Source organism: Microchirus variegatus (assembly GCF_963457635.1).
Source record: "Microchirus variegatus genome assembly, chromosome: 9".
NCBI classification, from domain to species: Eukaryota; Metazoa; Chordata; class Actinopteri; order Pleuronectiformes; family Soleidae; genus Microchirus; species Microchirus variegatus.
Window position 1 is genome coordinate 12,641,078 of NC_139810.1, and position 27,767 is coordinate 12,668,844.

The following is a 27,767-nucleotide window of genomic DNA, read 5'->3' on the forward strand; positions in this document are numbered from 1 at the left end:
ACATGTTGCCTTCCCAAGAAGCCTCCAAGATCTACCATGACAATTATATGCGCAACTCCCGGGCCATCGGGGTGCTGTGGGCCATCTTCACCATCTGCTTCGCCATCGTCAACGTGGTGGTGTTCATCCAGCCCTACTGGATCGGCGACAGCGTCAACACGCCGCAGGCCGGCTACTTCGGCCTCTTCCACTACTGCGTGGGCACCGGGCCGTCGCCCAGCCGGGAGCTCAACTGCGTGGGCAGCTTCTCCGACTTCAGCTCCATCCCGTCCGGAGCCTTCAAGGCAGCCTCGGTGTTCGTGCTGCTGTCCATGGTGCTGACCCTCAGCTGCATCGCGTGCATGGCGCTCTTCTTCTTCTGCAACACCTCCACCGTTTACAAGACCTGCGCCTGGATGCAGCTGCTGTGTGGTAAGACACTCATTTTTTTCTTTCTTTTCAGTGTCAGATGGAACAAAACAAACAAATAAACAAACAAACAAACAAACAAACAAACAGCATTGGAAATTAGGTAAAAACCAAAATCACCTATACCCACACAGGAATCATGAATATATGGGGTCCATTTAACATTAAGGAAAACATTGCTTTTGTTTATGGATCACCCACTTTTAAAACATCACTGATGTTTAAAAAGCATTTAATCCCTGCTTCTATACCAAAATATGTCATGCATGTGTATAAGAATTATTCTATAAATGCTATATGACAATCATGAGTGGATGAGTGGAAGTCATGTTTGTGTGTTGAAACCAATATGGTGTAGAATATAACGAATGTGCAGAAGCTGTGTCCTGTTACAATTAATTAGGAGTGTTTTTCAGATCCTCTCCAGTCCTGCAGCAGCAGCAGCCTCAGCAGTGAGACAGTAGGGACACATTTCAGCCATTATTCAGGCATCGGAGCTCTTGCCATTTCTGTTCCAGCAGCAAGGGATCGATGCTTTATGCTGATCACATGCAAATATCATTCATTCATCCATCCATCCACTCCAGTTCGTAATGATGTGGTGTGGTGAGGCGATGATGATGATGATGATGATGGTGCACCGGGCCATGATTGTGAGGGATGATGGTGATGATTCCAGGTCGATTGGATTAGTGCTTTTTTCAGGAAGATGATGTTTTGTTCCCTGATCTTGAGACTAGATTACACAGCTTGCAGGAGTGTTTGGGGATAAATCGTGGCAGTACAAATATGACTCGTGTTTCCTTTGTGGACAACTGTGTGGTCATAGAAAGGGTGGACTGAATAATAGTGAATGAACACTGCCTTCTGTGCGTTGAAGTGGTGTTGTACACTGTGAGCACTTTAAAGTCACTGAGTGTGATTTTGTAGAGATGATTTGTCACCAACAGTGCCAGAATTAAATGTGCATAAAAGGCAGGCTCCACTTGAACATCATAAGAAGAAGAAAACAAACAAATACAGCAAATGTTCACTTATTCTTCACTCAGAATCAGACAAACAGTATTCCAGTTACGCTAACAATCTGCCAGCTCTGGACATATTATACTTAAACAGTACATATCGTGGTTGTTTATAATCTCTCTTTTAACTTTTTCTTGATTTTTTAAACTTTTTATATATTCTTTCAAAGTAAATGCATAAAGACACTCATCTCAACTATTTCATCTAGACAATTGTGTTGCATCAGGTTAGGCAAAGCAGGCAATTTTGTCATGAGGGGGCACCTGAAATCAGCTGACTGTTAGAACACAGCAATAACAGTTTTGTCTGAATTCTCTGAGGAGAGTTCAATAACTCTATAGTTGGAAACCCTTATGAGGCCCTCAACCTTGATATTTTTTGGTCTCTTTTACCTCTAAAACATCCCTGAATTTGTCTGGAGCGCACATGAAGATTATGGATTTCAGTTTATTCCTTGCCGCTGTCCTTTGTGATGAGAGAAAATGGCTAGAATAATCATTAGTAATCATTAGCCTTTGGATGTCACAAGGCCAAGCGATGGAAGATGACCGTGTCAGCAAGATCTCACCTTTGTGTGTTTCTCAGTTGCCGCAAGACATCAGGATCTAGCTCATATACACATTTCTCGTGAGCCTCCTGTGTATATCCGACTCCTTTATAAGCTGATCAATGTGATAAATAGGCCAGGCAGAACAGCGTGGGAGTCAGTTTTCTGTACAGAAACAGTCAGCATACTGAATGAGAGGGAGGGAGAATGAAAGAGAGACGGAGAGAGGAAGAGAGAGATCAGCACTTTTTTCCCTTCTGTATTGTTCTTTTCCTCATCCTCATCTGCCCACTCTGTCCTCTGTTCTGCCGAGTGTGTTGAAAGTGCTTGGTGCTCCCACAATCAGCACAAATAATGCACAAACTCTCTCTACCTAAATTTTCATGACTTAACAGGAATTGAACGTTTGTCTACAAACCATTACTCAAGTTAAACATTGGTTAAAAGTCCCTTTACTCACAACACAGCAATGTAAAACTTTCAAAAGTACAGCATATTACAGTATACAGTATATACTATACATATAGCTGATTTCCTCTATGAAATGGTTTACTTCCATTTCTTTTTAGAAAAGACTGTCAAACTGCAGGATAAAGCATTTATTTCCTTCTATTTCCTTCCTTACTCTGCTGTTCCATAGTGAATTGGACCTGAAAGTAGCAGGTGAGAACATTAACATTAACTGACGTTAAAAGTCAAGTAAGAAAGCTAATTTTCCCATAGACCTCCATTCAAATAGACCTCCGCCCCCTGTCGAACAAACAGTTTAAGAGGAACTAAAGTTGGAGGACGTTATCCTGCGTTACTCATGCATGATATAACATTTAGGAATATTTCTACTGCAATTTCTATAGTACCTATTACTTTAAACAGGTAATCCAGACATGTGTGTTTGCTGAATGAACCACAACTTCATTACATCATGCAAGGACATGAAAGATTTATTTTCGTGTCAACCAAAAATTTCCCTCGACCCATTCTGAGAATGAGTCAAGTGAGTGCACTGTACTATTCAAATGCAGCTCTCAGACAAGGATGAGTCTGATCGTCAATCCGAGATTGGGTCTTGGGGGTAGCAGCTCTAGCATGGGGCCCCAGACTTCACTTTCCCTGGCCACATTGTCCAGCTCTGACTGGGGGGGGATCTCCAGGCACTCCCAGAACAGTGAGGAGATAATATGCTCTCCACCTAGTCCTTGGACTGCCCTGGTAGCGTCCTTACCAGATGCCCGAACCACCTCAACTGGCTCCTTTCCATGCAAAGGAGCAGTGGCTACTCCGAATCCCTCCCGGATGGCTGAGCGTCTCACCTTATCTCTTAGCGAGACCCCAGCCATCCTTCTGAGTAAAACCCATTTCAGCCGCTTGTATCTCGTTCTTATGGTCATGACCCATCACTCATGACTATAGGTGAGGGTAGGAAAGAAGATCGGTAGACCTGCGCCATTGTTCCCTCACCAGTGAACAAGACCCAAGATACTTAAACTCCTTCACTTGGGGGTAAAGATTAATTCCCCACCCAGTAGGCAATCCACCAGTTTCCTACAGAGAACCATGGCCTCCGATTCAGAGGTATTGCTAGTTATTTGGTTTTTATTTGTTTAGACCATGGTTGACGCCAAGTTTCCACTACTTTTATACAAAACACAGGCAATAGCAACTTTTGCTATAGCATCACATGCAAGTGACACATGTGAGTGTCATCCCTCACCAGTGCGACAGTGCCACCTCGTTGAACGAGGATAAAAATATACACATTGATCCATAAAAAAAGAGAAAATCACTGAATGTAATGACTGTTGAATCATATCAAATCCCTTCATACCGTAGCTCTCAATAGCCACACATTTCCTACATCCATCACTATCAGGCTGAAAAGGTTGGAGGTCAATCTCTGCATGACAGGAAGGCAGAGACATCTTAATCTATGGTTCTTGTACAAATATACAAACACACGAGATCACAGAAGGATTTCTTTTATTTTTAGACATTCAATTTGGTTTCTGATGTCGTCCATGTCAGTGTTCAACATACCTCTGCAAAGCATAATTAAAATATGCGCAATTTAAAACTAATCTCATTCTTAATCTATTTTCGATATTCTGGTTCCATGCTTGCTTAGCATAGATTGCAACAACACCAATCATATAAAAATATTAATATAATATGTCTAAAAAATATTCACCTGCATTCCCTGTAATTGTGAGGGATTTTACCATCCCTCCAGTGGATACATGTATGTGATGGAGATGAGTTATCTAATAGGCTTGGCAGCCAACCCTAATGGTGTTTGCCACCTTGGAGATGATGGTTTAATCATTCACCCTTCCCTGGTGGGTGTAGCAGCAGGTTTGCTGGCACAGGGACAGTCAGGGAGAGTCAAACAGCAAATACAGTAAGGGCCAATTTGAACCGGTTGAGTCATAAGTTTTGGTCAATTGGGTCAATTAGGAAGCAGTCGGGTACCTGATCATGAAGGTCAAGTGGTGTGTGCAAAAGAGAGATGAAAGTTGAACAGAATTAAGCACAAATGTATCATTAATAATCCACATGTCAACTGGAACTATAGGGATTTCCCAGACTTAGACTATGACTTCTCTGTGTCACAGTCTGTCTCGTCCTCTAAATATGGAGACAGAGCACGAATCACATATATCACAATAATCACTGCTACATATAGGCTTGGTAAACTAAGAGAGGGAAATAGTGAACCCAGGCCAACAGTCTGATGCAGAAGTCTTGGCACAGCAGAGTGGCACAGTGCGTTTTGGCATCAATAAGCTGAAAATGGGCCAAAGTTGGCCTCTTACTTAACTGCACTGAGCAAATGTGAATAAGGTTAATGCACTTGAATGGGACAATGAGGTGTCACTCATAACTAGGTCAATGCAGGCCACCAGTGTAGTGTAGTTTTACCATGGACTGTGTATTCATTTCAGGAGAATAGATGGTAAAGTATGGCACATATGAGTGGAAACGAGTGACTGCTAGTGTTATCCAATAGGAGCTTGCATGGTTACAGGTGATGCTTCTGAACATCAACACAGTGCAGGCAAAATTGTAATTCCGCAAGCTAAGTGGCAATTCAGAACATGTTTTGTCAGAACCAGTTGCCATTTTTACCTGGATGCTGTTAGGTTCATGGAGAAATCAGGTTGATTGGCAAATTTAATATCCTACCCTCAAGTATATATTTTTTTGTTGATCTTAGAATAACTCTAAATTATGCATTTTAGGAAATAACCTTGCTTTACAGAGGCCACTACCTTGTGCCAGAATGTTTCTGTAATAGCCTGGACAGCAATTTTTGAAGAAGAAACTAGCTATGCCAACTAATATTACTCGTATTTAAAAATCCACTGTCGTTCCCATTAAGAGAGGGGTGAGTGTTCTAAGTCCAAGTCTTCAGTTTCTTTACACTGCAAATGTAAGTATTTTAATGAAGAAAATAAATCACAAATCCAAGAATACAGGGAATGAAGAACAAAGCAACATCGAAAACATTGAAAACTGACAGAGAAAAGCAGGGATGCAAGGGGAGGAACCAAACGAGACACAGGAAAAGCACATTAGATCAGAAGAAGAAGAACAAAAGACAAGGTGCACAAGATAAGAAAGCTATACAGTAAAACAAAAAAGAGCATAGACACTACAAAACAAGACAACCAAGGTAGATGCATGACAAATACAAATACAACAACCATACTTCATCATCCAAAGTCAACAGATAAACTTCAACATATCAATCATCAAACGGAATCATAACGGATGCAGAGGCTACACAGCAAAGACGACAGGTGGAGGAAAACACAAGCCATGAAACTGTCTGCAAGAAAAACTATACCACCAGCAGAAATACCTAAAGTGTTCACATGCATGCTGCACTGCTCCTGCACTGCTGTTTCAAACCCAGGAGGAATTGATTACAAAACCCTGCAGCACCAAAGCAGGAGAGCTTTCTTTTGAATGAGGATTACATCCCTTGGTTGTCCAGCTGCCAATGCATTTCATTACAGTACCTATAACAAAGCTCACTTCTAATTGGGTTGGTTTGTAGTCTCTTATCATTTAGAACTTGTGAGATGAGGAATCTGAGTCAGATAAATCTAGACCTTCACTATGAGACAAACTCAGTATAATGGGTTATTGGTTAGGCCATGCACCATCAGTTCACAATGTTTAGTTTTACCATAATCCTGCTGACAAACAAAGTGTCTTTGGTGGAGATAATTAGCTGTCCAGGATCTCCATGGAATTGGTTTTGCTATTGGTAGATTTCAAGGAGAATGGATGAATGGTGAGTAATTATTTAGGAAACCAACAAAAATGAAAGCATAAACCAAATGCATCTCAAAATGCAGATAAGCTGTCTGCTGATAGGTGACTCTCCTGCTGTTGTCTGCAGTTACGTCAAAACAGTGGGCAGGTGAATAATGGGGGTCATTTTCTACTCAAAATCTAGACTAAGCAGCATTTTTCTCGACATGGACAAACACGAAGGGAGGCTAGATTCCCCCCTAAAGCACTGTGAAGGTCTGTGAAGAACTTTGCTGATTCCAGCTTCACTTGGATTTTGATTAATTCCCTGAAAAGTGATCTTGGGAAAATGTGATGATCAAATTTTACAAGCAAAAATTAGCCCAGGACACAAGGACAGCCGAGGGAATTCTGTTCAGTTTAATTCAAAATAATGTATTCGTCCTCCAAGTGACAATTTGAAGGACAAGTTGAAGACTCAACTACACACAAAGACTTCTTCTTTCTGCTTCTATAACTCTAGGGGTCACCATAGCAGATCATCTGCATCCGTCTTGTTTTCAGGGATCCACATATTTGATTTGGTAAAGATGCCCTTCTATAGGCAAACCTCTCCATTTATCCAGTCTTGGGAGTGCCACTAGGAGTACACTGGAGGGGGCTCCACAAGTGGCTGGGATCCATAAACAAAGACAAGAGATGTTGCATTAGACAATTACAAGGTGTCTTCTAAAAGTTGGGTATGGTTACAGTGGATATGGATACATAAACTACTCATCTCATGAACTGTCAAGTCTGATTTACATCCAAATGTTGAGTGCCATTTTCCTCTACTGTTGTGTGCAGAGAGAAGGGAGGCACCTTAGGGAAGGGAGGCAGGGTTCAGGGTTTATAAGGCATTTATTAGACAGTCTGCTTGGGCTTTCAAATACCTTGCGGGGCAAAGGGAAAGTCAAATCTCTTAACCACACAAATACAATTTTATCTTATCTTCACGTATATTCAGTATCAAAAATAAAGATTTCTATAAAATCAAATTAAAAACACCACTATATTTATACGATTTGTAGTGCACTGTATGAAACTGTGAGTGAATGGCAAAACTGCAGTGCAAAGCAGCTTTGAGTGGTCACCAAGACTAAAAAGGCGCTATATAAATAAAAAAAGTTTACTATAAATTAAATTTCAAATAAATAATTAATGTAATAGAAAAGATACTGACATGTTTTGCATTGTTTGCTATTACTTCAATTTATACCACATAACAACAACCAAGCCTTGCTAACAGCATGCTAGCCACATTACCAACACTTAGTCAAAACAGTCAAAGAGTACAAATGCATGTCATAAAACGATCACCTGAACTACTGGTTAATCCAAAAGATCATAAAATCTCAATAATGGGTGGTTTAAACACATATAAACAACATAATACAGGACATGGCTCACAATGCTTACCTTGCGGGGCGAGGGAAAGTTAACTCTGAGCCAAAATGGTGCCCCGCATGGACTAGTCTGTAAAATGACGCCGACCTCGGAGAACGTTTTTGGACCACAATGGCGAGCGATTGCCAAATCCACCAAATATCTCTACAAAGAAAGCAGGACCAACAAAGGATGATACAATGTAAACTGGCATCAGTGTGAGAGACAACTGTGGGACTCACTAAGTGTTGAGGAGCAACAATTATTAAAAGTATTTGGAATAAAACCAAACTTCAAATTCAGTGATAGCTTGAGTTTGTATCTTCCAACGCAAATTGAGAAGTCAGTGGTTACTTTTTTCCTCTAGCGTCCTCTTTCCACTATCTAGCTTCCTCTTAGCTCAGTAGTCCACCAGCCATTTCATTCCATTTTGATGACTGCCTCTCTCCCTGCTTTCCTCCATCATCTCATGCCTCCATCCCTCATTCACTCTGACCCTCTCTGTTGCAATATTAAACAGAACTAATCAGGACATGGACGTGGTTTGGAGGACGAGCCGTCCTGGGAGAAACGACCTGTCACTGACGGTTCAGACTTAATGTGAGAGCATGTGTGTGTGTGTGTGAGTGTCAAAGGGAAGTGGAAGCAAGTAGTGTATGTTGGCGGAATAGAACGGTGAGTAGGAAGGAGATGTAATGCAGGAATCTCTGGTAAGCCTGTGAGGAGATATCGTCCATCAGGTAATGCTGGCTTCTGTACACCAGGATTGCATTGATTAACAGGCTTCCTGAAATACTGCACACATGCATAGAAATTTACATACTAATGTTGACTTAATATAGACTTGGAATTCCAGTCCAAAATGTTGACATAACCCTAACCCCATATAGAAAGTTTGGGAAGAAGTTTTTTTCCCAAACTTACTTTATGGGAACCGACAAGAGCGATTTTGGCAAATTTGATTGTGTACCCCGACAAAAATCTCCCCGACCCATTTGTGGGTCCTGACCCAGTGTTTGGGAATCAATGATGTAATAGTTGAAGCAATGGGAACATTTCAAAATGAGTTTGCAGCATAATACAATCTGATTAGAAAGAAGCATTTTCTGGCTGGACTTTCCCAACATGTCATGGAGTGCAAAATAGAGAACCCAAATGTAGGACGTCAAAGTAACAAAGAGTCTTGAATAAAACAAAAATGTCAAATGGGCAAAATCAAATGAATGCAGGAGGGAAAGCTCGGACTGAATACTTTAGTGTGGCAGTGATAATCAGACACAGGTGAACCATATTAGGGCAGGGCAAGACAAGACAGGAAGTAAAACTTGACAAGGTACACAAGGAAAAACTACAAAATTAAACAAATTAAAGAACAGAAGCCCAGATAGCAAAAACTAAAAACCCAATGTTAAAGAAATCAGAAATCATTACAACTACATTATTTGCACAATGCATCTAATAGGTTTACGTTAAACCCTTGACCAACAAATCATAAGGTTTTGTTTTGTTTGTATAGCTCCATTTACACATAATGTGTATAATACTGTGTTGAATGTTGAATAAATATATATATATATTATATTGAATATTGTAATGTAAATGTTTTAAGATTAGCCATCAAACTTAAAGAAACCCAAATGAATACCAATGAGAGGATTAATCATTAACCCTCAGAACACAGAGCATTATGGCAGCTTTTTTCCATGACTATGATATACAGAGGGTATAAGAATGATAATACATAGTGTCTTAAATCTTTTTTTTCAGCACAACCTAGGAAATCTGATGGAAAAAAAAAATCACCAACTATATAAGCACACCTGAGCAAAAAGTACTCAAAATGTTTAGAATTGGATTGAAATTGTGAAATTTGCAAATACGTCACAGTTCCAAGCTCGAAGAATTTGAATTTTGTGATTTCTGCACAATTATCGCTTCATATCACAATATAAAACGAATCATAACTCTGACTCAACAACAAATAGGACGATGGAAACAAAAGTGATTTTTTAAAAGCCTGAATATGTGACCTATAAACAGACACCCCCAGGATGTCCATATAAGGAGTTGTGTATTATTCCCACTGCAAATCACAGATCTGTGCCCATGAGCACTAAGGGTTAAGAGAACAAATAATACAAACCATTTTAAGTTTAAAGGACATTTAAAAACAACTTTGTTAACCAAATAAAGCAAACAATAACAACAAAGGGTCATAAGATCTGATCCATGCCGGTCCACCACAAAGGACAATTACATCTTTTATACAAACCCTTACAAGTACAGTAAATCGTGCACAACAGGAATAATGACCTCGGGTTTGTTTTTATTGTCCACAACAATGTGATAATAAAGTCCAGTCACGTTTTTAAAATCTTAAGCTGTGTCAGTATCTGTGATTCCGCTCTCTCAGATGCAGTCACAGACAGGGATGTTGTTTTCCCCTTACTGTCCCTTTTTTTTTTTTTTTTGCACTTTCATTGTCATAATGCAGTGTCGGGAGTTGGGAGAGGAGCAGCAGTGTCTATCTTTGTGTTTGTGTGAGGGGAAGCGAGGGAGGGAGGGAGGGAGGGACATAATGAGAGTGAATGAGTGAAACACAGTGTGTGAATGAGTTTGTGTGCTGCATGCGGCTGATGATGCGCTCCTGCTTTTACTGAATGTGTGTGCACATCTGTCCATGTGTAACACATCTTTTTATGTGAGCAAGTAAAATAGTGGCTAAATGTGCTTATGACGGTGTGAGAGCTGCATTATAAATGACAGTGTTTTTGTTCCCTTCCCTTTTTTGCTTCACTACTGAAACTGTAACATACTGTGTGTGTGCATGTGTGTGCATGTGAATGGTCTCATTTCAGAGCAGTGCCAGTGTACGTAATGTATGTAGAGAACTGCGCCCACGTGCATGTGTTTCCAGCAGGAGCAAAATAGATGCTGCAGTGGTCGATTTAGAAGTACAGAAGAAGAGAGAGGGTTTCCCTCGGGGATATCCCTGCTTCTCTCTCTCTCTCTCTCTGTTTCTTCCCCCCTTTTCTCTCTCTGAGATTTCTCGCCGGCTTCCCCCAACCAAACGTACATGTTTTAATTATTAGGTGCTTAATAAATAATTCCAATGTCAATGGGGTGTTTCTAAAAATAGCCTGACAGCTAAATAATGGATTCCTTTGACCCTCCTCAACATTGTCACTCTGTGTGTGTGTGAGAGAGAAGCAGAGATACAGAGAAAACCCCTAAAGCGAGACGATTTCTCTACTATACATCATCCATGCCGCTCATTAATGTATTATGATTTACATATTTCTAAAGGATATATACTCTTCATTCTCTCTTGGTATGGGGCCATGTATTTATTTCTTCACAGCTTCTTTGACCATGTGTCATTTGAATGTGTGTTTTTGTTAGTTTTAAATTATGCTTTGTTCTCTAAAGCCTTTAATGGCATTGTGTCTAATACAGCACACACTCACACCCCCAAATATCCTTAAATTTTTACAGTGAATAGGTTTGAGCCACATATTTATGAATAATTTACATCACAGTGAACATTTTTCACTGGAACAACAGTTCCTTGGTACAGTACAATAGCTAAGCCGTGGAGTCTAGTGCTTACTTAAATAAATGCATTTAAGAACCTGCACATATTGTCAGGTAACAGAAAAATGTGACAGACGTCTCAACAGCCAGCGATTGTTGTTGATTCTGAGCTACGGCTGAAAGATGGCAATGCAACAATGTCAACGCTGTCGAGAGTTAATGCTTTTTGCCCACTTTAAGATATATGGCAGTTATTTACAGTTTAAAATTGTTAAATTTGAAATCTGAACAGTATTAAACACATTTAACATAACATTTGTTTGACTTTTTGTCTCACTGTCCAAAAAATAAGAAACTTTTTTATGTGCGGGCGTTTTTTTTGTGTGTGATGACAAAGAAACTGATTTGCCGGCTTCCTGCGACAGCACAAGTAAAATTACCATGATAACCATACGTTGGCTTGGACGTGCAACTTCTCAACTTTCAGAAACCTACTACTACGAGAAGTTTCCGATAGCAAACAAACTGTCGTGTAATTGTGGTGATGCAAAGTGCGCATGTGCAAACGTGTCATCTGTGATACGCTCGGTGAGAGAGGTTTAATGAGTCCATAATCACTTTATATATAGCATAATGTAAGGATTGATTCCCATATTTGACTTGAATTTTGACCTCTGATGGATAATTTGACCAATCACAGGGCAGATCGGGGACAGAAGGTGTTGCTATTGGCTGTTCTACGAACAGCTGCATGTGCGTGTCCTTTCAGAAGTGGGCTAGAGTTGGACAATAAACCTAATATATCATGTTGCAATTTAGGCAGGAGAGGAGATTGCATCAGATCATCTATCAAGTACATCAGCCTGTCTGTGGTTATCCCAGATTATTATTCAACCTGAAGATTAGACTAAAATATTAACTACCCCAGCGTTAACCTGGTCCACTCCTGTATTTATAGTGTTTATTTGAATGTAAAAAAAACAACAGAGATCCTTAAACTCTATGTGGTAACAGTAACATGTAATTCCAGCATCAGTGCCTGGGTCAGTGAGTTGCTCTTCCTCTAATTATGAATGAGATGGATTGCCAAAGAGGGAGCATGCACGGATCCCTCAGTATATCACAAAACTGCTTTGTGAAGAAGCTCAGTGAAAAACGATGCTTGGACTTGTGCGGTGGCACATTATGTGCTGGCCTCTGTACACCTGCCAATCCGCTCTCAAGATTTAGGACTCGTGCCAGCAATTTCCCACTCAGCCAGGGAAGGGAAGGACATATGAGTGAGTGAGGGAAGGGAAAAATGAAGAGAAATAAGAGACAAGGGGAAGACAGGAGACAGACATGGGGGTTGTTAACCCTGTAAAGCCCAAACCATTAAATAATTCACCGAAAAATCGAATTCTTTGAAACTGGAGCCTTTGTTGGTCCTTCTGAACAAACAAGCAAAGACATTTAAATATCAATTTCCATATAAGAGTTTTAATTTGTATCATATTTGATACAGTGGGTCACAATGCTCAAAGATTCTTTTTTTTCTTGAACAAAAAATACACAAACAAATCCAACAAAAACAATGCAACAATGGAACTGGGGCAGGGTGGAAGTCTGGAAGACATAACATTTCAGTTATTTTCACTCATTTTGCGGTTCACAACATTTTCATTTTGAGTGATGGTAGGCTTGATAACAGTTGTTCAGACAAAGATGCACTCTGCATTTCTCACAGTACACATGGGCAAAGTGGCCTACGCAGTGCTTGCATCTCCGTCGGGTTTCCCGTTATTTTATACATCAGGTTTTTCAGTGAAAAAAATGTCACACTGCTCATGTGGAGGGCTCAAAAACTCATGTATCACATATGATACGTTTGGCTTATATTTAGCAGAGGTAATGTACTTTTTTTTGGCTTTGGCAAGTATTTTGTATAATGTTAATATTTTTTGAATGAATAGACACGAGGAGGGAGTATGATGCTTAACTTAAATTACTTTAATTGTTAATTAATTGTTTTATAACAAAGCCAAAAACTAAATATATGAATAAAGAAACAGAAAATGACATTGGGGTTTCAGAATGAAAGCGGGAAGAGAAGAGGGAAAGCTCAATGCCAAGTGGGCCAGTGAACTCCTTCAGAAGCAACATCATGTAAAGTGCCCCCTCAGCAATATTGGCACACTGACACACACACAAACAAGTGTCCAATAGGAGCTCTGTATATTAGCGAAGTGGCCGTCCATTAAATAGATGGAGGACAGCGGGCCAAGGCCTAGACACAGGAGCAAAGTGAAGGGTGGACCTGAGACAGCTTTATTACATTACAGGCATGAGTAAGAGTTTGGTGGTTTCTTAATGCAGTCATGTTCACACATTTTCACTCTGCTGCTCTGTGTTGTGAGGTCAAACTACTCAGTTCCACACAGAGGCCAGTGGTTGGTGCATCGAAATTACATTTTCATTTTAAATATACAGACTTGACTTGACTTTCCATTGCCTGCCATGACATTGCCATTAAAAGGCTAAGATCTGTAAAACCATGTGATACAGGAAGTTATACCATGGCTGCAGCAAAGCTCAAATTCATGGTTTATTGATATTGCACATTTAAAAACAACTAATGTCCCCAAGTGCTGTACATGATTATGCAAATTAAAAAATACAACATAGTACAAATAACAAAAATAATAAAAAATGATGGGGATGCAAGCATCACTGTACGGCCCCCAAATGGTTATTCTGTTGCCTTAGCGAGAGGCCACCAATCATTTGTAATGTCCTGAACTGAAGATGTACTTTCTGTTGCCAGTAGGTGGTGCAATGACTGGCTTTGCAAGTGATTATTGTGGACCGATTGGCTCTAAAAAGGAGATAAAAGGAGAAAAAAATAGAGGCAGGGTGGAAGCCTGCCATGTGTTATTCCTAAGAACATACTTTTGGCCACCACCACGGTTGCAGGCTGTAACCTGCATACAGATCAAATGAAGGTGAGGGCAAGTACCTGCTGAGTGGCTAGTGGGAACACAAAATGTGAAAATGTGTATTTGAACCATAATTTCTGCAAAAAAATGTATTGGATTGCCCTGAAATTCAGTTAAATAGCAATTTTCGATGAGATTCCAATGTGATGGGTTTTTGTTTTTCATGGAAAAGATCTCAAACATGTGCACCATGGTGCTGGGGGTTAAAAAAGTGTTCTTTTTTTTTTTTTTTTAGCTGTAAAATTATGATCTGAAACTTCCTGTGGAATCATCTTTGTGCATTGCTGTTGCCAATGTCTTTCTTCACATAAATGGAATCACTTCCAGCAGTGCAGCATGAGAAATTTCGCAAGTTACGCACTACAATTTTAATTCATTTACGTGTTACCATATGGAGAAATGTCTTTGAAGTTGTGTCAGACAGTGTAAATTCTACAGTACATACACATTCTATGCGTTGGTCAAATCATAAATCTGTGTGGAGAGAAGTTATATTTGTAAGTCATATTCCAGGTTAGTATATGGGTTGATGCATCATCATTACCTCCAGTATTACCTAAAGTATTTAAAAAATATATAATAACTGGAGGAAAACATTAGAAATCACTAAAGAGAAATCACTAACTAACTAAAAAATACTACTTTTAGTTCCACAACTACATTATAGGGATTGTTTTTGAGTGTAGTATCAGTAGTTCACACTGGTATTAGCCGTAGTATCTGCAGATGGTTCTCCACGTCTGCTTCGCAGCAGCATGTGAATGTCTGTTTATCCAGATTGGAGGAGGTCGTCCAGGTCTCAGTGTTTTTCCAAAAGCCGAGAATATGTGTTGCATTTATGCTTTCGTTTTACACACACAGTATGTACTTGTTAGAAAATACAGAGCACGGAGTGTACACTGATTAAGTATCTTAATGCAAAAGCACATGACACAGTGTAAAAGATGGTGTCACAATCCAGTCACGCATTTTTTGGAGGAACACTGTGGAGCCTGGAGCTGCTCCCATCAAAAATACTTACACACACAACTATATATAGCACACTGATGATATTTTTGAAGCTCTTATATAATCAGTTTTGGTTTGTCTGGGAGGGGGGAAAAAAACGATCCATGTTGGCTTATAGATAACAAAAAAATGTTATGCAATAAGTCTATAAATATCCTGCGGATGCTATAAATAAATTGGTTCAGTAGTTGGATCAGAGATGTGTCTTGGCAATGCATCTCCAAGTGTTTTCATTAGCGTGGAATGCTTTGATGTCTTGTTTCTAACGACCGACGGGGCTGCAAATGCCATGATGAATAGAAATGACAAGAAGTGATGAGCTGCGATGGGGGGGGAGGGTGACTGAATAGAGTGGAGCAGCAGTAGCCACCCTCATACGACTCATTGTCACCTTCTCCTACTCGCTTCCCATCCTCCTTCTCTGCTCCATCCCTCTGCTTGCTGCCTTTGAAGTTCCTTCTTTCCAAGATTGGAGTGCAGTGCCTTGAGACAGCGCAGCTGAGAAAAGGAAGAGGAAACCCCCAGCAACTTCAAAGTGCTTTTCCTGGGTTGTAGGGAGGTGTCGTCTATTTTTAGTTTGCTGGTGAACATTTCAAGAGGAAGGGGAAGGGCAGATAGAGGAGAGATCATGTCACATGGCCACTACTGTAGTATATATTTTTTTCCTCTATCTTTATGCTTCAGTACTTTTTTGGACTTCATATATTTACAAATCGTTTACTTTCATAATCACAGAAATAAGGCTTTCACCTGAACCACACTGAATGTGTGAGTGTCAGTGTTTTGCTTTTCATGTCAGCACCCATGACAACAGACTCGAGCCAGTCGCCAGAGGTGATCCTAGACTCTGGGCGGCCCCAAGCAAAGAGGCTAATTTTCTCCACACTCTCAGCACTTGTGCACCCTAATCCCTCATAAAAATGCAATTAGTGCTTTGCCACACAGACCAAATAAAAAACATTCGTTGGGTGGTTCTTTACAATGTCGCTTACAGAAACATTGGCTCAAAATGTGCTGCTTTTGTGCCTTTTTTTGCAGCAGAAACTGCCATCAAATCTAGTCATTGAAATGTATGCATGTCATGTCAGTATCCCACATTTTGTGTTTTTGGAAACTAATACTAATGATTTTTAAACATCATTTCATATTCTTTCCAGGGTGACATGCTGGATTAGGGGTTAGCACTGTTGTCAGAATCCTGGTTCAATCATGGGCCTATCTGTAGGGAGTGTGCATGTTCTCCCTCTGTGCCTCTTTTCATGTATAAAAATGCACAAAGGTGACTTTAAATATTATAAAAAGTATTATAGTGCATGGATGCTCAGCTGGTCCCATTGCGGACATTTCCTGAAAATGTCATCCACATCGTGATTTTTCAAGTTATCTTGCTAACCAACAAACAGACAAACTCCAGCGAAAACATAACCTCCTAGGCGGAGGTAAATACATTACTCCGAAAAACAGACCAAAAAATAAATTACTCAGAAAAACAGCAGAAAAATTACTCAGAAAAACAGGAAAATAATTACTCAGAAAAACAGAAAAAAAAAATGATTCATTACAACTCATGTTTTTAATTACAATTAAAAACAGGAGTTTGTTTTTTTCAAGTGAATGCAATACGCTTCCGTAATATTGCACTCCTCATTCACTGCAAAAATTAATGATTGTTTCAAGTGTCTTCACTTTCTTCCAGTGATTTTTCAAAAAGCCCACACTTACTAACTCTGGACAGGTTTCATGCCAGTTGGGGAAACATTCATCAAAAAGCCATAAAACACGTTACATGACGCTCATTACTCAGTTAATGATTTTATCACCTCTCTTCTATGCTAATATCTTGTATTAGGGTCATAAAAAAGCTAATAACGTGATGATTTCCCATGACAATTACCTCTATTGCTCCTTTATTCTCTCATTACTTACAGTATTATCGTCATTACATTCTTTCTCATTAGACTCTCACTCATTACTACCTGCAATTATTTTGTCAGATGAGCGGACACATTCTCAAACGGCGCTCGTCTCAGCTTGAAACGCGACTCCTCGTATTTGCACGGTTTTCGGGCTTTGGTGACTAATCTCATATCCGCCCTCATCTGTTGCCGTGAGTTCGCCGCCCACCATTTTCTCATGATGGATGGCTCGTAGATGAAACACAGGGTCTTCAAAGGGAATCAGTTATGTGACAAGGTTTAGTCGTGTGACTAACGACACTGTAATGCACTCAGATGCATCAGCTTCATACATTACAAACAAAACATTCTCACATTTTCCGCACTTGGACTTGGAAATCCATTCACATTCCAAAGGTGAGCTTAAAGTCAACTGCCTGCTGATCCGAGATCGGCTTTGTAACGTCGTCTTATTTGTTTTGATAAAACGTTATATACAGTCACCTTTTATGTCTGGGAAACGCTCTCCTGCATCAATCATTGAGAAAAATCTACACTCGACAAAAATATAAACGCACTAAGAAAAACTTGTAGTTATTGTTATGTGACAAAACAGAGTAACTATCCAAAAATAACAGTACAACTGTATCAATAAAGTGGCTTTAATTTGCGAGCATTAGGATCAATTTCTGCTGGAATGCTGTGAGGTCGAGACCCTGGTGTGGTCGACGTGCTGGGAGATTCACCTCCCGCAGGCGGTTCCTGATTGCCTGCAATGAAATCCGCCTGTTGTGCGGACCAACAGTCTCACCGGCAGTTCTGGTCGATGGGCGGAACCGATCACGGAGGTGCTGGAGCCGCATGTACCGGTCCTGAGCGGGCGTGGTAACGTGTGGCCGCCGGGCGTGTGCACGGTTCGCTGTCGTTCCAGTCTCTCTGAAATGAGTCCACATGCCGCTGACTGTGGAATGATACACATTCACGCTTCCTCATGATTTGTGACATCTGTGGCATATTGACAAGCGACAAAAGTCCACATTTTGGTGTGTCCTTTTATTGACCAGACCATAAGGAGTGTCTGTGTACTGGTCAGGCTTGAAATACTCAATCTGAGATTGCAGTCAATAGGAGTGGCACTGGACTACTGGGTTTGAGCAAACAAATCATTCCATAAACAAATGCATCAAGAATCTGAGCAAATGTCATGTCATTCTATTTTTGTTCACCATTTCAAGTTTGTGCGTTTATATTTTTGTTGAGTACACATTTTTAGCTCGTACTGAATACAGGAGCTGCTTATGTCAATTAGACCTGAACAAAGGATTTCAAACACAGAAGTCGCAAAATAACACATTTTAACTTGTAAAAATACTGTTTTTGCCTATGTACGTTGGTGCAGGGGAGTGAGTGGTTTTTCAGTTAGAAAAGACTGTTGATTTCCACACTTTATGAAGTTCTCACATTCACACAGTTTTCCTTTTGTTGGAAAACTAACTAATGTCAAGCAAAAGTGGAACACAGTGTGTCAAACTCACCTGAGCAGTGACCTACAACCACCCATGTTTAACTTGACATAAGGATAATGAAGCAGATAATGCTTCTTTCCATTCTATCACCACGGCATGTATTGTATGTACTAAACACACAGAAACCTATTAATAGAAAACCAAAAAAGGTCTGAATATTTGTAATAAAAGACCCTTTGTACTTTAGCCTTCCTGTTCCATAAATGAGTCATAATCAGAAGCAAGGTTAGGGTTAGGATCATGCTGCTGAATGTTGACAAAGAAATACAGGCTACATGGCTGTTGAGCTACACAATGCAAGGTGCAGCAATTGATTCATGTTTTTTTTAATCTCTCGATGACTCCAGAGTGGCGTATCCACCAGTGCTGTGTCTGAAACCCATTATTGGCCTTTGAGGCTTTCATGCTAACAAAAAGGATTTAGCTTCAACCGCTGATCAGCAGAATTTACTGATACTATTATCCTCTGTGTAACCATTCACCCTCATTACACGCAGCAGCCACTGTGTCTGAATGCTGCTTTTAAAATATTCACATTTGCACACCAATTGATTTCCAGACGTTGAGTCTTTCTGAATACGTATCGCGCTGGAGCGTAATAATCACCGACTTAGCCAAATCTATTTGACTTTTCATGTGTATCACAAGTGATGTTGCCTGTGGAAAAGACATGTCTGGTCTGGAATGAAGATTCAGTGTGATGCCTGCCATGTATGTTCCTCATCTCCCAGTGGAACCCCCCTGCTTTACTTACAGCCCCTCAGGCGCAGACTGGCTGCTATTCAAACAGTGCTGGTGAGCTAAGAACAAGGCACAGTCATCTCCCCAGTGTTGCACACTTTAATACATAAGCAAAGGTATAAAGTATGGATTACCGCTTTTGTTTAAGTGCCACAATTACAATGTATGGATTTCACCACAGGGCGTTGCACTGTGTGTATGTTGAGTGCACTCACTTCTTTTTTTCGGTTAAAAACATTCTCTCTCTCTCCCTCTCTCTCTTTTGTTTGTCTCAGGACGATGTGTATGTGTGTGTAGTCATTCCATCTCTCTAATATATCACTATTAAACCCTCTGCACCGCAGTTGCCCCAAACTCACAAAGCACTTTATACCAAGACCACAAAGTGGGGCTAGGTGAGAGTTATTTACTTAAAGGTGCCATACGTACGAATGTGGCCAAAAACGGTTACTACATTCAAATTCAAAATACCGAGGTCTTTGAGGTTTCATTTTCTGACATAACTGGCAACTCGTGGTTGTTCGGCAGTTGAGACTCTACTGACTGCAATGATTGGTAGACGGCAGTAGGTGGCGCCACATGCCAAAACATGATTTCAAAACATAAACATGATTTGCAGTCAGCAAAACATTTATTTTAATGCAAATGTTTTTGGCTGTACTGTTGTTGTTGGTGAGTTCAGTTTGTTATATGAACATTATTCCTGAGTCTCTGTGACAAATTAGTAGGATTTTATGGCCAGTTGCTTTAGATTTATTACATAATGCACCTTTAAATCCAAGTATGAAGTGAGGACAAAGCCTGTACAAAGAAAGCCGAAACAGTGAGTGATATAAAAGGCAAATCACAGTCTTTCCTCAATTCAGATCAAATTGGATGTGTGTGTCCAGATATAACCAACCTGTCTGCATGGTTTGCTGTTTGGTAACAAACACATTTGCTGTAACAGCCAGTGAGGCTGTTCAGCGATGTGACCATTGTGTGTCAATGTTAAGACACCAGCAAAAGGCAAATTGAAATCTGATTTGAGCAGCCAGAGCTTTCAGACAGACTGGGAATCTAATTTGAATCTCATCTGAAACATCTGTAACTTTGATTAGAACGGGATTTAAGAAAATCTCCCTGCCCATTTCCCGCAAACATTCAATCAATCTGATTAAAATCTGGACAGGCAAAAAAAAAAAATCTGATTTTCAGTCTCAACAAGGCCAAAGAAAAGGTCTAGCTGTTTTTATGTTTTATCCTGACGTTACCTCACATGCGCACTTGTGAACTATTGCTTCTCAGTAAAGTCAATTTATACATCAGCTGCTCATGATCTTTTTTTTGTCAACCCAATAGCAACAACAAGTCAATCCTGCATCTTGCCTCCTGACTCCTCGTTCCTTGAGCGCTCATGCATTTCACTGTGCATGATCTAACGTGACAGGTGTATTTTAAGTGCTGTTTTATGAACGCATATTCATTTGCATTTTGTTCAGACCCTTTAACTCTATCTTGAAAGATTATTTTGTGTTTCATTTGGAGTGGGGGAAATGAGTGACACAACACAGGGGAGAAAGAGACAGGTTCCAGCAACCGAGTGAAGCTATTTTTAGAGGTGTGGTTCACATGAGGGCACAGACACCCAAGCATGAGAAAGGGATGTTTGGGCTTGGCAGGGAGTTATGGATGTGAATGTTTTCCATCGGTTGGACAACTGATGTCATACAAATTCATTTCCATGTATGGCCATTTTTGACTGAAACGGCAAATAATAATTACACAAAAATCCACTCTAAATTCAGTGAAAGTATCCCTGGGTTTTACCACAAATCTACACATCCAGTTGCTACTGATTGAATGACTTGTGTGCGCTTCCTTTTGCATGAACAATATTCCCCTTACCTTGTGCAGATTCCTGCTGTCATCGTGCAGAATTTCCCTGTGTAGTTTAAATTTATTTTTCCTTTTGGTGCCATTGGAGGTCATGTGTCCATGAGATGCAAGCTCAATGTAATTGCTTTTACAAACCCCAGTCCCACTTCTCACCTTAATCCTGCACCTGCTCTCGTCTCTTTCCTCCTGCAGGAGTGTGCCTGGTGCTGGGTTGCATGATCTTCCCTGACGGGTGGGACGCCGAGGTGATCCGGGACATGTGTGGGGAGCAGGCGGGGAAATACTCCCTGGGCGATTGCTCTGTACGCTGGGCCTATATGCTGGCCATCATGGGCATCCTGGATGCCCTCATCCTCTCCTTCCTGGCCTTTGTCCTGGGAAACAGGCAGACAGACTTCTATCTTGATGATCTGCAGACAGACAGCAAAGGTCAGTAATGGGATAATTAAGCACAGCAATTCAAAATCAATAATCACTGAAATATTTACACCAGTCACTAATTTTATCATTAACGCTGATTTAATGCCAGCAGCAAATTGGCTCCCATGTAGACATAACTTTATAGAATAATGATGTTGGCAAAGTGAAAGGCTGCATTTTTTTGTGAGCTATTCTAGTCCTTGCTTTCATTTTCTTGATCAATTCTTTATAATATTTCTCTGCTGGTTCCACTGCAGCTGAAGATGTGTTTCACTCAGTGAATTCAGATACATTTTGAATCATCTCCTGAGTCATTTACCTGTAGTTGCCGTAGTTCCTGTGGTTTCCATGGCCACACCGTGTGAGCCATGGCAGCACGCTGGTGTTCACAAAAGGCATGCCGCCTCCCTCCCTCCACTTCACCACTCCCTCAGAGAGCAACGTTGATACAGCCTCATGCTCACTGTTTGACAGAGTCACTCTGCCTAGTTACCATCAGACATTCTTTGGAATTTAATTAACATGACTGTTATACTTCGTGCGTTTCTATTTTAAAACTGGGCACAATCTACCGCATTAAATGTGTAGCTGAGTTATAACCGGCTGATTAAGAACAGAACAACAATAGACTGCTTATCAAAAGTAAACAGTCGTGGTTTGCTGGTTGAAGCTAATCAGGAAGTAAAAATGTATTAAATAGCCACCAGGGGGTTACTCTTGTGGTTGCAAGAACTTCTTTTGAATGGAAGTCTATTGGAAAATTAGCCTGCTTTTCTCTTTCAATTCAATTGAATTCACTTTTATTTGTATAGCACCAAATCACAACGTACATTATCTAAAGGCACTGTACATAATAAGGCAAAAACCTTAATTAATGTTACTGGTAAATCCTGTGTTTGTCCTACTATTTCATCTAAAGAAATATCTGCTGTAAATAATGTCTATTACACCAGGTTTATTCAAGACATGCTTAAGCATTACATACACATGTTGCTTGAGTTAAACTCATTGACAGCTCGCTAATATATAAGAGCAGCTTTGTTGCATCACTTCATTCGAAATTCCAATGATCTCAGAAGTTGACAGACATAAAAAACAACAGAGCTGGTGGTGCCTGAAACAATTGCACAGTACTGTATACCGATATCAACTTTAATTATAGCACAGTAATAATGACAATTATTCTACTGCTAATGATAATAATAGCCTCAAAACTGGATCTGGATCTTGCAGCCTGCAAGATGAGGACACGGAGAGAAAGCGAGAAGGAGAGAGAGAGAGAGCAAGAGAGATAGTGAGAGACAGAGAAAGGGAAGGAAGGAAAGAAAAATTAGGGAGAGAAAGAATGAGTTTAATGGCATGTAATAAAGTCATATTCATACCGAGTTCGAGTGTGAGAGAGTGAATGTGAGAAGGTAAGTGTGAGTACACCACAGAATTCCCCCCCCAGCAGTCTAGGTCTAGCCTAAATAAGAGATGCCCTAACTGTAAGCTTCATCAAAATGGAAGGTAACTTTAAATACAGAGAGAGTGTCCGCCTCCCGAACTGTCATTTGGAGCTGGTTCCACAGGAGACGAGCATGCTAACTGAAGGCTCTGCCTCCCATTCTGCTCTTACACACTCTAGTAAGCCTGCATTTTGGGACCGGAGTGATCTGTTGGGATGATATAGTAAAACTAGGTCCTTAAGGTATGATGGGACCTGAACGTTAAGCGCTTTGTACTTGAGGAGGAGGATTTAAAACATCAGTAAATAATTTCCTGAGGAGTACATGTTCTGAAAACACTACATTCAGGTATTTTTCAATAGAAGGTCAATTTGTAAATGATGTTCCCATTCATTTGGAGGAAAATAGATGACAAATCACAACACATATGAGTGGACACTGGTGTGATTGACAGCTAGTATTGTCCAATAATTGTGGGTTGCAAAAACCTCAACGCCATGTCTTCATCAACATCTGGAGGCTTCAAAATAGGAGTTCAGATTCTTACTGGACACCTTCTTGCCACTTGAGATCAACAAACAGCTTGGCAGAGACAGCAAACTGCATACAAAGAACACAATTTAATGAATATATTGACCAATTCAAACAATGGCTTGTCTACATGTGTGTGCCTGTGATGGACTGCGACCTGTCCAAGGTGTACCACGCATTTGTACCCCCGAGATTGGAACAGCCCACCCCGCGACCCTCGTGTGGAGGATAAAGCGGTAGAAGATGGATGATGGATGGCTGATCTTAAACCATATTAGCTTGATTAGCGATTCAGTCTTCCTCCAGCTCTTATTTTTTTTCGTTTTCGGCTGTTGAGGCCATTTACCCAAACATGATTATCAAAGTTGAAAAATGACTGCACTCCAGCCTGACCTCAGTATCTCCAGCCAAGAGGCTTCCAGTGCTGTATTCAAGAGTGGGAGTGTCCTCCAGAGAGTTTCTGACAGTTTGCATGATGTTGCATCAGGACAGTTGAATTGCATTGTTTCAGCTGTGTTAAAAGAGAGGAAGAGGAGGAATGGAAGGACAGAAAATGGCAGCAGAGGGGCCAGAGTAAAACACACAATGTGAAACAACACAAAGTCTGCGCACATAAGCATTACGTGTTTGATATGACTGTATAGATACAGAAATAAAACAGAGAAAAGAAAGAGAACAATGACATAAGATAGTAGACAGAGGAGGAGGAGAGAGATGCAGACAGATAGAGAGCAAGATCGAGTACAGAAGAAGAAGAGGAGGAGGAAGAGGAGGAGGAGGCCAAGAGATAAAGACAGAATAGTGGCATGAGATGTCTCAGTTCTCCGACAGTCTATCTCAGTGATGGTTTCCATGGTAACTGGAGATATTCCAGAGAGTGGGCGTGTCTTTCTGTTCTTATCTGATTAACCTCGCAGACTGTCTCAGCGATTTTGCACATTTACTGCATCGAATGCTTCATCAACTGTGTTAAGTTTATGCCTTTTCCGCTCACATTCGTGTTGAACAAATAAATCTCCCTTCAGCTGACGTGTGGATCAATGGACAGAACACGAAAGCAGCTGTGCTAGGGGTAAAAAGTAAGCTCTCTATGGGGGAAAAAAAGACATCAGTTTGGGCCTTTAAAATTATCATGATTAAAATACAATATTTACCACCAACGTTACTGCATTAGAACATTTCTAACCAATATCCTTATGCAGGCATATTCACGTTCTGCACAGATATGCACTTTTTCTGCTCTTGGTTATCACTTTGCATGTGCCAACACTTTTGTTCTTCTCTGTCCTTGCAGATTTCGCTGTGTCGAGGGTAAGTTGACTTTTGCTTTATGTGTTTATTACCTCGGAGAAATACACAACACGTGTCCACACGTGTATAAAACGCTGTCGGCTGGCCAGCATTGTCCAGCAGTGTAACATATTAAGTCAGTGTTTCCCAATCCTGGACCCATGCCCGGCTGTTGCCCTTCTGCAACACACCTGATTAAAATGAATGGGTCTTTATCAGGCTTTATGCAGAGCTGGATGACGAGCTAACCATTCAAATCAGGTGTGTTGGAGAAGGGCAACATCTAAAACGTGCAGGGCAGGGGTCCCAGTGGACGAGGGTTGGGGAAACACTGTATTAAGTGATAGCGGTTATTAATCAACTATCAAACACTGACACAGAGTAGTGGATTTCACCCTCCTTAACCCACCCTCATATGACATGATATAAACATATATCCAGTTGCTTTATTTTGCCATGGTTAAAGTGAAAGTTCACGTTCCATGGGCAAATATGAACAGTGGCGTATGGATTCTGTGTCATTGACAGCTACAAACAGCGAAGTCAGCACCTACTCTGTGTCGGTAACTCATACAGCGACACAAAAATATCTCTTTAAAGCTATTTTCTTTCTTTAAACTATTATTTACATCAAGACACTCAGAGACATTGTTTGCTTTGTCACCTCATAGTCACTCATAGTATTTAGTGTCTCTGTGAGCTGAAAATGCATGTATCTTTGTCTCTTTGTGGATCTCGTGTATCGACGTATGACCCATTTCTTATGGCTCTATAGGTCTTTTTCATGGCGGACATTTTGACCGGGTCACAGCACAGCTGTAAATAATTAAATTAACGAGGGCTGAGTCGTTGATGTAATCAGCAGCAGCACCTGTGCTTTTTCTGCCGGGACGACGAGTCAAAATGGCTGCTGTGAGAAAGGTCTCCTGGTTCTTGTCACCATTGTGTCGTAGTCCTAAATATTTTTATTTATTTATGAATTATTATCTTTTTTTTTTTTTTTTTTTTACAGGGACGAATTCGATGTTGTTGTTGGTGTTTTTAATGAAACCTAATATTGACTGACAGTAGTCGAGTAGCACTGTGATAGATAATAAATGTAATATTAAAAATGCCCAATTTATTTATTTATGTATTTATATTTTTTACTACACTTCCCATGATGCAGCTCTCTATATCTATAGAACATTCTTTTTTTTTTTTTCTTGCATTTTCTGTTTGTAATGTTGGCAGCATTTCAAATGTTTTGACTACAAACTAATATAAGCATGATGACATCACTATATATATATTTTTTATTATTATTATTACTTGAAGCTTGTACAAGTACAGTAAGAAACACCTGTCTTGTTTTTTTCAGATTGAGGTCCGGGACAGAAGAGAGCCACGGTATGGAGTGCAGCGTCTCCACTGAGGGCAAATGACGCAGCACTGGATGACGACTCTTCTCCTCTCTCATCCATCTATTTCTCTCCCTTTCCTCTTTCTTCTCCTCTCCTACTTCTTCTCTTCCTCTCTCTCTCCAATGATCAGGATTATTATCATCACCCAATCTCAATGCAGACACCAAGTGTACATGATTCTGTAAGATAAAAAAAAACACTAAACACACTGGGATAAACTATATTTTGAAGAAAAAAATTATACAAGGTTGTACAGTGCATTTATCACTTTGACTTTCTCAATGAATACCTTTATGGTGATAAAAAAAAAAAACACAAACATTAATGTATTTGAAGTCTTTATGATTTATATGAGAAATCAAATCCTTATGATGAAGAACCATAATATCCACATATGATTTGACAGTTATTTATTTATTTATTTATTTATTTAATTAATTAAAACTGTGCTATTATTATTATACTTTAGTTGTTTGGTGTTTTTGTGTGCATTCGCCAATACTCTCTCGTACAGTGTCGGCGAGACCATGATTCCACATTGATAAACATTTTAAAGTGGGACCTGTATGGCTCTTCATCTAAGGACTTTTCATGAGGAATTTAAAGGAGTGCCCCCTCCCCCTGTTTTCCCCCCCATTGCAGCTTTACAGAACGAACCTAACATCTCTGGGAGATTCTCTATAATGTACATACTGAACAATGTAAATAACATTACTGCTGACAAAAACAGCTGACGACAAAACCTCATCTGACTCTAATGCATTTGAGTATAGTATCTCTACTCTCGATTCCAGTGTCCCTTGTGCTGGGAGAGCATTGAGGTATGTGCAAATCCATTGTGTCTATTATGGGTCCTCAGTACCGATTATCGTGGGATTAGACAAAAAATGGAACATCTTCAGAATATATTCAGAAGAAAAGCAGAGCATCGCAAATCAAAGCGTGATTATTTGACACAGAAAGAAAGAAAAAACAACAAAAGAAAAGATTATTCCTCTGCATCAGCATGGCCTCAAAAACAAACCCTTAACTGTAAGTGTTTCTTCCCCGCCCCACTGGACACAGTAGAGATTGAATTGCTGAACTGAACCCGCAGTTGTCCAAGAAAGACTAAGAAGTCTGAGTTCTCTACTTTGTTATACCCGTTTTTTCCAGTGTGAAGTTTACTCCAGTCTGTGGTTCCAGCATACGGTGATCAGTTTACGCTACACAAAGTGTCATATGACTGTGTGTGAATACGGCTGTGTGATTTGACCTTCTCTCAGAGGGAAGCCCCAAGTGCTGCACTTAAGGTGATGTCACTAATATGCCTCTTTGCTGCTCGCAGTAGTCATAGGAATCATACAGGACGTTGGCAAGAAGTTACTACAACAACAACAAAAAAACACACCCCTGAAAGGAATACAGTACTAAAATGTCTTCACTCAACAAAAACAGTGTTGTACCAGAAGAGAGAGA

At 40.2% G+C, this 27,767-nt stretch overlaps 1 protein-coding gene across 1 annotated transcript; it reads left to right on the top strand.

Moving 5' to 3' along the window:
- Positions 1–2: 2 nt before the first annotated feature.
- LOC310931635 (LHFPL tetraspan subfamily member 4 protein-like) lies at positions 3–26,320 on the top strand (the record flags this gene model as incomplete). Its single annotated transcript, XM_083894856.1, has 4 exons — positions 3–411; positions 21,410–21,646; positions 24,911–24,927; positions 26,267–26,320. The coding sequence occupies 4 exons, from the start codon at positions 3–5 to the stop codon at positions 26,318–26,320; spliced, it is 717 nt and encodes a 238-aa protein (XP_083750982.1).
- Between the last annotated feature and the right edge of the window lie 1,447 nt (positions 26,321–27,767).